Here is a 13546-nt window from a genome sequence, read left to right as displayed (position 1 = left end):
CCAAATTTGTAGAATCTACAGAAATTTCAGAACTTTCCCCTAATTTTATTATGGTTGATCTGGGGGATGGAGAGGAGCCCAGGATGATTTTAGCCCTGATGGGGCTTATATTCCACGCACCCTTTTACCGGATGCCAGTGGCAAGGTGTGTCCAGAAATCATCAATGAGAACGAAACCCACCCCAGCTACAATTATTTCTACATTTGTACGGAGCAAGTCAGTCAGGGCATGGAGCATGCTGAGAGGCTTATAGGCAAGGCTTTCAGAGAGAAAAATCATGAAGGCGAATTGTAGTATGGATGTATCCTTTCTTTCATCAAAGTCCGTGTTCTGGAAAGAGCAGTGGGAAGGGAACATTGAGGAAGTGCCCAGATCCATTGACGGCCAGAAGATCTTGCTCTCCCTACACCAGAAGGAGTTTTCTCATTGTTGGGGGGCTCCCTTGCCACCAAATGTCATTGTGTCGTTGAACATAAGGAATGAATTCTTTTGACACAAAACTTGAGTTTTAAGAGCCACTTGGACATTTACTCCTCACGTGTAAGTGTTTAGTCCACCAAACCCCCACCTCACCGTGATGGTGGAAAGAGGGCAGTGGCATCTTTAAAAACTGTTAAAATTATTGACAGTTTATGAATCTTTAAAAACAAATGGTAAATGTAAGTCGGTAGCCCGATTCCCTGGCTGAAGGAAGGTACTGGCCTATTTTTCCTGCTGGGAATAATCTTGGGCTTCTTCCCGGATTCCTGCGACATCCTTCCTCTTTGCCTGCCTGGGCTTGCCTGTGTGGTGTGCTTGCACTGGGCCCCACCTGTCAGCTGCTTGCCCCCGTTACTGCCGGAGAGGCGGAGTCTTCAAGCCCTAGGGGGAGCCATTTTTGTCCCGTCATCAACTGTATTTTTGTACTGGGGTTAACAAGAAGAATTTTGAAAATGACCTGTTCCACTCAATTTTAATAGAACTTAAAAAAAGAGGAAAAAAAGTAAAGAGATAAAAGCCTTTCAAAATCACACCTCCAAGATGTATTGCTTACCATAAGACCCTTGTATTTAATTTCAAGCAGTTACAGAGGTCCTCTCCTAGGGACACATGCACTGTCAGTGGGGAAGCAGCTGCCCAGTGAATGCCACAGGAGAAAAGTGTAAGTGGTCCCTCTATGCCCCACAGATCATGAGTGGGCTGAAGGGGGTACAAAGAATAGCAAAAGAATAAATAGTTAAAAATGAATGGTTCTGTAAGTACCTGGATTTGGGAGATGTATTTCTTTTTAAAAATCATTGTATTAGGAGCTCTTACAGCACTTATCACAATCCATCCATCCATCCATTGTATCAAGCACATTTGTACATATGTTGCCATCATCATTTTCAAAACCTTTTCTTTCCACTTGAGACCTTGGTATCTACTCATTTCCCCCTCTTTCCCCCTCCCCTCCCTCATAAACCCTTAATAATGTATAATTTTTTTTTTCATGTCTTACACCGACTACTGTCTCCCTTCACCTGCTTTTCTGTTGTCTGTCCCCCTGGAAGGGGGTTATATGTCGATCATTGTAATCAGTTCCTCCTTTCTCCCCTCACCTTCCCCTTCCCCTCCTGGTATCACTACTCTCATTATTGGTCCTGAGGGGTTTATCTGTCCTGGGTTCTCTGTGTTTCCAGCTCTTATCTGTACCAGTGTACATGCTCTGATCTAGCCAGATTTCTAGGGTAGAATTTAGGTCATGAGAGTGGGGTAGGGGGAGGGAGCATTAAAGAATTAGAGGAGCATTGTATGTTTCATTAGTGTTATACAGCATCCTGACTGGCTCATCTCTTCCTTGTGACCATTCTGTAAGGGGATGACCAGTTGTCTACAGATGGACTTTGGGTCTCCACTCTGCACTCCCCTTCATTCACATTGATATTTTTTGTTCTGGGTCTTTGATGCCTGATACCTGATCCTACCGACACCTCATGATCACACAGGCTGGTGTGCTTCTTCCATGTGAGCTTTGTTGCTTCTCAGATAGAGGCCTACTTGTTTATATTCAAGCCTTTAAGACCCCAGATGCTATATCTTTTGAGAGCTGGGCACCATCAGCTTTCTTTACCACATTTACTTACGTACCCATTTTGTCCTCAGGAATTATGTCAGGGAAGATGAGCATCACAGAATGCCAGGTTATTAGAACAAAGTGTTCTTTTATTGAGGGAGTACTTGAGTAGAGGCTCAATGTCTGTTTGCTACCTTAATACTTAACATATAAATATATGTATATAGCTCTATCCCTATTGTTATATATAAATATATTTACATATGTACATGCCTGTATTTAGACCTCTATAAATGTCCTTTGCTTTCTAGTTCTTTCTTCTATTTTATTTTATTTTCCTCTTGTCCCACTATCATGTTTGGTCCTCATTCGGGTTTTAGTAAGTCCTCTCTGCTAAATTGCCCTTAATCAAGCCCCACCAGGCATCCTATGCCCTCCTCAACATCAATTTTGGATCACTTGTTGTTCCCTTGTCCAAGGGTTTATTGACACCCCCCTTCCTTTCCACCACTTCCCCCTCTCCTGTGTCCCCTTCGGAACCATTGGCCCTGTTGTTTTCTCCTCCAGATTGTTTATCCCTCCCTTCTTATGTAGATAGACATGCAGAGAGACAATAAGCACAAAAACAAGACAGAGCAAAACAAAACAACAAAAGAAAACAGCAACAAAAACCCCAACAACAAAAAAAGAAAATTCTATAAATAGTTCCACATCTGTTTTTTTTTTACCTTTAGGAGTGTTTTCTGATGGGGTGCCACGCCCTGGCTCCAAAGTATTTTTGGTATTCCCCGGGGAATTCATTGCTTTGCTCCCCTTGCTGCTTTGCGCCTGTAGTGTTATACCGGGTCAGATCGGGCACAATTCCCACACTGTGTCTCTAGTGTTGTCCCCCATAGCACTATGGGTCAGTGAAGGATGCTGTGTCTAGTGGTGGGGCCAGCCTTATGGTCCTCTCTGTGCATTGGCTTCTCTGAGCAGTATTATCATCCTCGGGGCTTGGTGGAAGATATACTTCTTTAAAAGTTTCTTTTACTGACTAGTTTATTAACTGATATTATGTTTGTATCAATTTTTGATTATATTCGGTTTCACTGAGCTCTGTTTTAGAAAGACATTAAAATATGAAATTATTGAAAAATATGTATGTGAGCAGCATTTGTGTTAAACAAGCATTGGCGGCACCAAGGTCACTCTGAATGAAGTCTTACATTGGGAAGGATTAGACTGATAATTTACTTGGCCATAGCAATGAAGGCAAACAAAACACAGTGCTGCCCCCCAGTCCAGGAGGTCTGAGTTCTGCAAAACTCAGACCCACCCAGAACACACTGAGGCTTTCTCCCGGGCGAGAACTGGGGCTCCAATCGTAGCACAGGGTCTGAACATTGTAAATTTTAATAAATAGGGTTGAATATTTCTGTTAATCTGGAGAGAAAGCTTCTGAGTCGTCTCAGAACCATGAGGAAAACCAGTGTGTCTGCCCGTCGAGGATTGTGAGATGACCGTAGGCCCTCCCCTTTACAGTTGAGCCCACAGGGTGGCCACAGATAAGAGACTGCCAGGGACACTCTATCAGCTACGGACAGTGACCGCTCTCTGAGAAGGGTGCAGGGAGGAGAATTATAGGCAGGAAATGGAAGGGGTTGAGTGGTGGCCCCCAAGATGAGAAAAGCCTGGCTATTTACATTCCAGCGAGTAACTTAGAGTGAGGCTTTTCGAACTACATGTTTACATTTGCTGCTACTTATGTTCCCTTTGGTCCTTATTGGAAACAGTGAAATAAATCCCTTAGACAGTCTTAGAATGACAGGAAGACACTGAATGCAAGCCAGGGGAAGGGGCTTGGGGGGCACGGATTGTGACTGGAAGCCACAGGTGCCGTGGGCCAGCTAGAGGGTGGTTGATGGTGTGAGTAGAGGCTGTGATGACAGCTGCAATGCATGTGCCTTGGCTCTCACCAAACAGGAGTACACCTATATCAAGAAGACAGATGATTATTAAGAAAAGCCAGTTCATCCAAAACTCTGTTAAAATAAATGGCTCCCCACCAGTCTGTTTTGCCCCCTCCCAAAGATTCTTATACAGCTACTTCATGACAGGACCCACTTTTAAATATGTACTCTTAGGCTTTTCTGTTATGTGTGCTGGTCCTAGAGCCCATGCTTTGAGAGATGCAGGTTCCTGGGTATTTTTAGCTCTAGTGTTGAAATGAAAATAGATATGGTGGCGGCGGCCATGGAATAAAAGTTGCTGAGTATGAATGGAAAACCGACTGTAGATCTAATTTTCTTAGGGTTAGGATACCTGAAATGGAATTTTAACACACAACTTTTGTAGGACCCCTGGTGGCAAGTGGTTATGCATTGGGCTGCTCCCTGCAAGCTCAGCAGTTTGAAACCACCAGTTGCTCCTCAGGAGAAAGACAGGGCTTTCTGCTCTCATACAGACTTGCAGTCTCAGAAACTCACAGGGGCAGTTCTACCCTGTCCTCACGGTCACTCTGAGTCGGTATTGATTCATTGAAAGTGAGTCGTTTGTTGTTGCTGTTGGTGCAACATTCTTGTTCAGTTAATGAGATTTTCCACTTAAAGATAAAAGCATAATCACTATTTTCCAACTTTAATAGAGTCCCAATTACCTATGTTGGATAGAAGTCAGGAGGAAAAAGAAAGCACAAAAAAAAAATCACCCAAATCTGTTCTCTTTGGGCTCACAAGACATTTAAAGCGGACATGTAGGTGTACATACATCTACTCATTCTCATTCTCTCCATGCCTGGTCCATGTCAGAAACAGAGTTATTCCTATTCAGAGGTCATTAAAAAAGAAAGCGTGATAAGTTTATATCAGTGGAGGTTTATAGAGGAAACATATTCTTAAGATAGAGCTGAGGGGTGACTATTTAAAATTAGAAATGGCTATGAAGCAGGAACCTCTAGAATCCTCACCCCGCCACCTCCACCCCTGACCTGCTCGGGATTCCTTTTCGTAGCAGTTCATAGGGAAATTGAGATCCTGGCTCCCATCCTTTGAACAGAAGACACACTGCAAATCAACGTGATAGGTAGCATATCAGAATCATGGTAGTCTCCTCTGACTGCAGGGGAGAGGCAGCCCAGAAGTAAGATAGATGGGATTGTCAGAGGCAGCACATCAGGGACAAGAGTGACAACCCCACATGATGTAGAAGGAAAAAAAGAAAGGGAAGGCAGACACTGAACAGTTTCATTACCCTAGGCTTTAGTGATGGATGCTCATGATGATGATGATGACGACCCTGCTGTATCATTAAAAATTATTAAGGTTATGTTTCATAGCCATTTAAGATGGCAGGTAATGGCATAATATAAAATGGTTGCCAGAGGAATATGCTCCCATTTTCCAGAAGACTAACTGATGTGCAAAGAAATCATTCCTAAATGAGGTCAGACAAAAGAGACCTTCCTGTTTGTTTTGTTCCATTTGGCAATTTGTTTGATGAAAGAGCATACCAATGTGAATTCTAGCTTACATATGATTAAATTTATTTCCTACTTAACCTATATACAGAATGTGGTCCCCAAATTCAGTAGACTACTGAATACTGTACTCCTAACACTTAAAAAAATTATTTAGTAAAATTTTTTATCAAAGGTATTAAGGTAGTGAATGTGATCATTTGGTGCTGTTAAGTAAGTGTTGAACTGCTAACTACAAGGTCTGCAGTTCAAATCCATTAGCCACTCCCCGAAAGAAAGATGAGGATGCTTGTTCCCATAAAGATCGATAGCTTCGAAACCCTGTTGGGTTGCTGTGAGTCAGAACTGATTCCATGGCATTTGTTTTTGAGGTATTTTAAGTGGACACGTGTGATCTCACAAAAATGATTTTACATATACATCTCCGTTGGGCATATCATGTTGTAGTGCAGAATTTAAGTAACAACCTTTTAGTTTGTAAAGTCCAAATAGAATAACCTGTAACTGGTGACTTAAGATAGCTAATAAAATTTTCAAAAGATTTCTAACTCTCCTGGTTTGGTAGGTGGGAGGTTATCTAAGTAATTATATTTAGATACCATCTATCATTACTGATTTCATGCAGTGCCAACATCTACTTGTATTATTTATCAGCTTCTGGAACTGTACAATATGTTGAAAAAGCTGAAATTGCTAACAAAAGGCAAGTTTTCCCCAATTGTCTAACACTGTAGATTCAGAATCTGATAAATTACATTCTTTCATTCTGTATTTGGTTGACTTACAGGAATTATATCACCATAGTTGATGCTATTGTTTCATCATGCCCTGTGTTAGCTCAATGGAATGTTTTAGTGATTAAATTAATAATTACTTTAGGAAGACTTTTTGCCTACAACTAAGTTTTGAAGACTAAGGTGCACCTGACCCAAGCAGTGGTTTTTTTAATTTGCCTCAAATGCATATTGAAGTTGGACATTGAATAAGGAAGGCTGGAGAAGAATTTGAATGATGGTTTTGGCAACGAACATGGAAACTACTGTGCTTTGCGAGAAGAACAAGCAAATCTAAGAAGTACAGTCAGAATGCTCCCTAGAAGTGAGGATGGCAAGACTTTGTCTCAGACTTTGGACCTATTGTCAGGAGAGATCAGTCCCCGGAAAGGAATCCTGCTTGGGAAAATCGGTCAGCGATAAAGAGGCGGGCTCTCACAGCGATGGATTAACACAGTGGCTACAACAGTGTCCTCAGAACCAGTGTGACAATGGCATGGGACTGGGTAGTGTTCCAGTCTGGTTCATATTGGGTTGCTATGAGCTGAAAGCCACTGAACGGCCCCAAACAGACACAGTTAACAAAGTGTATCTATCACTTGTTGAGCTGAATTAACCAAATTTATCTGCATCAGGAAATTTCCAAAATGTTTTTAAAGGTTTTTAATATGTGGTTATGTGGTTCATGTCATATATATATATATATTCTCTTATGAATAATGAACCTTATACATTAATTCATTCAAAGTATTCTTATATTTTGGTTGTAACTATATATAGAAATATAACCAAAGAAATTAATAAATGTGTACAAAAACTTGTTCTTCTTTCATAGATATATGGGCAATCGGCTGCATATTTGCCGAATTGCTAACTTCAGAACCTATTTTTCACTGTCGTCAGGAAGATATAAAAACAAGCAATCCTTTTCATCATGATCAACTAGATCGAATATTTAGTGTCATGGGATTTCCTGCAGGTAATTGGTTTTCCTTTTCAAAATCCAGCATATTTTGTAAGTATATTTTAAAGCAAGCATAATTAGGTGATTTTTGTATTTTCTATAACAATTTGATTTTGTGTGTGTGTTTGTTTCGTAAGATAAAGATTGGGAAGATATTAGAAAGATGCCAGAATACCCCACACTTCAAAAAGATTTTAGAAGAACAACGTAAGTAATTTCATTTTAAATATTCAACTGATATGAAACATAGGTGGAAACGTCATTGGATCTCTAAAAGTAATCTTTTTAAGAGTCAAATGTAGATAATTAAAGCCAGAAACTTGGATTGTGTACAATGATTTATACCCACGATTCAAACAGGATTTCTAAGATACTGTTTAACATATATTCTGGATTGAGATTACAGTTTTTTGCATATTTTTTTTTAATGGTAAGGGGAAGTAGATCTTTTAAGCATTTTTCCTGTCTTAGTTTGACAAGGGACGTAGTTTGAGGTTACAACTGTGATTTTCTTTCCCTCTTGGTCATGACTGGTGACTGGCCTGGGAGGCCAGGAAGGATGGCAGGAGGAGCAGAGGAAAACACCTTGGGGAGACATGTTCATCGAGTACCAGTGAGAGGAGAGTGGATGTGGTGGCCTGATAAGAATTTATTATAATTGTGTGCATCTAAGGAACAGGGAGAAGCGGCCCCCTCTGGGCGGACTTTCAGGACAGCATGGCTGTTGGAGCAAGAACAGACGTCAGAAAGGAAAGTGGGGAATGCCGCTGATCCCGTCTGGTTGGTCTCTCTCACACTGCTGCCCTTTGCCTGTACATGTTAAAGGGAGCACTGGTGGTGCTCAGGTTTCTGTCTTGGCCTCTGCTTTCTCTCTAGACATGGTCCCAGGCTGTCTCACCGTCACTTACGCTGATACTCATCAACTGCATACCCTGCTCAGCTCTTTTTGGCCTTTCAGATCTATTTCTTTAATTGCCCTGTGGGACCCCAGCTCAATGGTTTTAAAAACTTCAAATTATACCTACAAAACTGGACCTATCCCCTTAAAGCTCTCCTCCTACCCTATTCCCTGCCTTCAAAATGGCTGTGATTTTACCTCATTGCTCAAACCAAAGCTATAGGAGTTATTCCCATTCTTGTTCTCCTCACTTACATCTCACCCACCTCATCCAAGCCTAGTCAATTCTTTCTTTTAAGTATCCTTGAACTCTGTCTCTTTCTCTCCATCTGCCAGGCCATTACCATCTACCATTTCTTACTGAGTACCCTGCAGTGGCCTCCCGAGTGGGATTTCTACCTCCCCTCTTCCTTGCATTCACTGTCTATAGTGCAGTCCTTGTCAGATTCAAATTTGACTTCATCACTTACCTCTCCACAAAAAAAACATCACCACCCAAACTCACTACCATCCAGCCAACTCTGGCTCATAGTGACCCTATATAACAGAGTCGAACTGCCCTCTCTGGGGCTGTCAATTTTTTTTTTTGAGGGGAGGGGATTTAATTTTTTTTAAATCATTTTATTGGGGGCTCATACAACTCTTATCACAGTTCATGCATACATCCATTGTGTTAAACACATTTGTACATTTGTTGCCATCATCATTCTCAAATCATTTTCTTTCTACTTGAGCTCTTGGTATCAGCTCATTTTTTCCCCTCCATCCCTGCCCTCTCTCCCTCACAAACCTGATAACCCTTTATAAATTAGTATTTTTCTCATGTCTTACACTGTCCGACGTCTCCCTTCACCCACTTTTCTGTTGCCTGCCCCCCAGGGAGGGGGTCATATGCAGATCTTTGTGATCGGTTCCCCCTTTCTACCCCACCCTCCCTCTACCCTCCTGGTATCGCTACTCTCATTATTGGTCCTGAGGGGTTCATTTGTTCTGGATTCCCTGTGTTTCCAGTTCCTATCTGTACCAGTGCACATCTTCTGGTCTAGCTAGATTTGTAAGGTAGAATTGGGATCATGATAGTTGTGGGGGGACTTAAAGAACTAGAGGAAAGTTGTATGTTTCATCAGTGCTATACTGCACCCTGACTGGCTCATCTCTTCCCTGCGACTCTTCTGTAAGGGGATGTCCAGTTGCCTACACATGAACTTTGGGTCTTCACTCCGCACTCCCCCTCATTCACAATGATATGATTTTTTGTTCGTTGATACCTGATACTTGATCCCATCAACACCTCGTGATCACACAGGCTGGTGTGCTTCTTCCTTGTGAGCTTTGTTGCTTCTTAGCTAAATGGTCGCTTGTTTATCTTAAAGCCTTTAAGACCCCAGATGCTATGTCTTTTGATAGCCGGCACCATCAGCTTTCTTGACCACATTTGCTTATGCATCCACTTTGTGATTGTGTTGGGAAGGTGAGCATCATAAAATGCCAGTTTAATAGAACAAAGTGTTCTTGCATTGAGGGAGTACTTGAATAGAGGCCCAAAGTCCATCTGCTACCTTAATACTAAACCTATACATATATGCACATAGATCTATTTCCCCAACATCATATATAAATATATTTATATATGTACATGCCTGTATTTAGACCTCTATAAATGCCCTTTACTTCCTGGTTCTTTTCTCTATTTCCTTTTACTTTCCTCTTGTCCCCCTATCATGTTCAGCCTTCATTTGGGTTTAAGTAATTCCTCTCGGTTACATTGCCCTTGATCAAGCCCTACCAGGTCTCCTCCACCCTCCTTGCCATTGATTTTGTTGTTCCTTTGTCCCTGGGTTTGTTAACACCTACTTCCTTTCCCCCGCCTCCCCTTCTCCCATGTCCCCCTGGAACCAATGGTTTCGTTATTTTCTCCTCCAGATTGTTTATCTGGGGCTGTAAGTCTTTAGGAGAGCAGAACGCCTTAGTTTTTTCCTTGCGGAGCGGCTGGTTGAATTCAAACTGCTGACCTTGTGCTTAGCAGCCCAATATGCCATCAGGGTTCTGTTATTTGCCCTTAATTCACATTTGCTCTCAGTTCTTTATGGGATCTTGGCTTCTGCTTCTCCTGTTTCATCTCCTCACCATTCTCTGCTTTGTATTTGTACAGTCCAGGCATCGTGATGATCTTTAAGTACCTCAAATACTCTGCCTATTCTTGGAACTCTAGGTTTTTACATGAGGTGTTTCCTCAATCTAGGATGTACTTTTCTGCCACTTCCTTCATCAAACAAACTCCTGCTTATCCTCGGGTAGGAGCCCTGGTGACATAGTGGGTACACATTGGGCTGCTGATGCATCTTGGAAACTCACAGTGGCATTTCTGCCCTGTCCTGTAGGGTTGCTGTGCATCGGCATGGACTCAGTGGCACTGAATTTGGTTTTGGTTATCCTTGGGTATCACTTCCTTGATAGGCCTCCTCTGATCGTCCCAGTCTAAATGAGGTGCCCCCTACTCGGCAGGCCTATGGCATCCTGTACTGCCACTTCTGCCAGCACCAACACCTTGCACTACAGTTAGTTGTTTAATATTTACCTGCCTTTCCCTCAAGATAATACAGATCATGTGTATTGTGTACACCGTAGCATCTCCAGGACCTGCCACATATTACCTGCTCAGTAAATACTTGCCAAGCAGGTACTGAATGAAAGTGGCTCAAGTAGTTGAAGCTACTCCAGTAATACAAAAAGATGGAGAAAATTAGTGAAGGCACTTGACACTTAATGTTTAAAGACCAAGTGGAAAATTTTACCAGCCCGATTATAAGTAGTATTTACATAACCAGAAATAAAAGGAAGTATGTTTTTTAAAAAGATAAATGAAAGTCAGCCATAAAAGTAATAGGAAGAGTTTTGTGAGAACAACCCATACTTCTGTAGCAAGCAATTCTACCCACATAAATGCACAGGAAATTAATAAAAAGTAACTGATGTGAACAGTTAACTTGCTCCACTGCTTACAGTTTAGTAGTTCATGTCTACCCAGCAATGTCCTGAAAGTGAGGCCAGCTGGTCTGCTTCTGAAAATCCAGCCCTGGACAACCCCATGGAACACACCCGGGGTTACCTTGAATCAGAACTGACCAGAGGACTGGTCTATCCAACCCAGTGGTTCGCGACCTGTGGGTCAAGGCCCCTTTTGGGGGTCGAATGACCCTTTCACTGGGGTCGCCCAATTCATAACAGTAGCAAAATTACAAGTAGCAACGAAAATAAGTTTGTGGTTGCGGGGGTGGGGTGGGGGGGGTCACCAGAACTTGAGGAATTGTATTAAAGGGTCGCAGCATTAGGAAGGTTGAGAACCAACTAAATCTAATGCTATCCAGAATGCAAACTGCAGTACTAAGTCACTGAAATAAAATATGATGAAAAAAAATCCAGAAAATACTTTTGCCAATTTGTTTGAATCATATTAGATAACAAAGAAAAGAACCGCAACAGCTGTGCTTAAACTGAATTGGGACTTAGCAAGTATAATTATGCGATAGTTGACTAGCTGAATGTAAGGTGAAGATGGAATTAAAAGGATATCATTAAGTTGACTTTAACAAGCTGAATGTTCAAATAAATGGTCAATAAAATGATTTATAGAGCAGGTAAAGAGTTTTAATTACTTTGAAGACAGTTTACCTCCTGAATTGTAGCCATGTGCACAATATAATTCAGAAAAACGACAAGTCAACTTAACTTTAGTACCAGGAAAAATAATAAGAAACCCAAATGGGAATTGGACAACAGGACTCTGAGATTCAAATCCTTTCTAGATTCTCTTAGAAATAAATAGCCTGGACTCGAGAGTCACCCAAGTCAACAGTGGATTCAACATAAAGACCAGAGACATGTACATAAACTCCACTTCTCCCTGAATATTCAGGCTTCTTCCTTCGCGTGACTAAACCCAGAAGATTTTGTTGTTGTTTTTAAGCAAATGCACACGACCACGATGTTTTAAATTAAAATATTGTGTTGTGAAGAGTGTAATAGAAGGGGCACTCTGCAAGGTCTGCCACTGGTTAGGGCGAGTGCTTTAATGCACCTTACAGTAGTACCTGGGCCTTGTGAAAATGCAAATTCTAATTCAAAATCTGGATGGGACCTGAGAATCTGCGTTTCTCACAGGCTCCCAGGTGATGTGTTACTACTGCTGCAGAACAGAGGAGCACATTTGCCTCCCAAGGTTCTAGAGAACATGAAAAAGGTTTAGAGGATTTTAAAAAAAGCTTTGGTCAGGTAATCCCAGTAATTTCTCCTGTGGAAACGGTCAGAGCAGCCTCACTTAGATTTTCTTATGGTCCATATAACAACTCGGTGGCCTCCTAATAATCCCCTGTCAGGGGGTGCATGTGAGGCTGACATAGAGGTTTAACTGACTCACCCAAGGTGGTACCACTGGTAAAGGAGCAAGCCAAGGCCCATCAGGGCTCCTGTCCTTGTCTGCTCTGAGAAGTGCCTCCCTGGGCTGGGCGCCACACTCCTCCACAAGGGCCCTCACCCCCGAGCTGAGGGGAAACAGCATAGAGATCCATAGGAATGTGCAGGTGCTGAAGATGATAAGTTTAAAGCATTTTTGAGGAGAGAAGTTGTCAATGAGACAACTTTCTGTAAGAAAAATGATTTATGTAGCCTCAATTTTGTAAAATCAAACAGCAGCAAAAATTCCTCTGTGTTAATGTGCATTATTTCTGTGTACAATTAGGAAAAAATGCCAAAGGGAAATTAGTAAGATCTCGACAGTGGTGATTATTTGTTCTATCCTGTGTTCTGTAAATTTCCTATAATGAAACTTACTTTTGACCTTTTAATTTTGAAGTATTTCACATGGAAGAACGAATACATTTGATGACAAACTTAAGATGTGTAGGATATTTGGAATAATAAAACGAATAGCGAGCTATCCTTCCATAGCAAATATCCTTCAATCTAAAAAATAGAACATTACTAAGATTACTTCAGGAGAGTCGCTGAGTGGCACAAATGATTAAGTGTTGGACTATTAACCAAAAGGTTGGTGATTCAAACACCCCACCACCACCCAGAGGTATTACAGAAGTGGCCTGACATTCTGCTTCCGAAATATCAAGGCTTTTAAAATCCTGTAAAGTTATCAAAATAACAATAATTTATAATTTATCAAGGGTTCATGAGGTTGGGAGGGTAGGGGAGAGAGGGAAAAAATGAGGAGCTGATACCAAGGGCTCAAATAGAAAGACAATGTTTTCAAAAGAATGATGGCTGAGCGGCAGGGAAGCAGAGCAAGGAGGTCCCAAGGGAAGACAAACGATGGACTCTGGGGCCAGGACGTGACACCCCATTAGACTCATCCAGAAAACGCTCCTAAAGGTCAACACACAGACCTTGATCTACTAACAGGCGTTT

General features: G+C 41.7%; 1 protein-coding gene across 2 annotated transcripts in view; it reads left to right on the top strand.

Moving 5' to 3' along the window:
• CDK19 (cyclin dependent kinase 19) overlaps window positions 1-13546 on the top strand; it is a 166426-nt gene that overhangs the window by 137748 nt on the left and 15132 nt on the right. For both annotated transcript variants that reach the window (XM_045294603.1, XM_004702183.2), the window contains 2 exons: window positions 7102-7245; window positions 7368-7437. In XM_045294603.1, the coding sequence (XP_045150538.1) occupies window positions 7102-7245; window positions 7368-7437 (214 nt within the window). The remainder of the gene's footprint in view (window positions 1-7101; window positions 7246-7367; window positions 7438-13546) is intronic.

The sequence above is a fragment of the Echinops telfairi genome, unplaced genomic scaffold (genome assembly GCF_000313985.2).
Source record: "Echinops telfairi isolate 266 unplaced genomic scaffold, ASM31398v2 ScPeMD7_3533;HRSCAF=4204_0, whole genome shotgun sequence".
Taxonomy (NCBI): Eukaryota; Metazoa; Chordata; class Mammalia; order Afrosoricida; family Tenrecidae; genus Echinops; species Echinops telfairi.
This window is presented reverse-complemented; position numbering and strand designations above follow the sequence as displayed.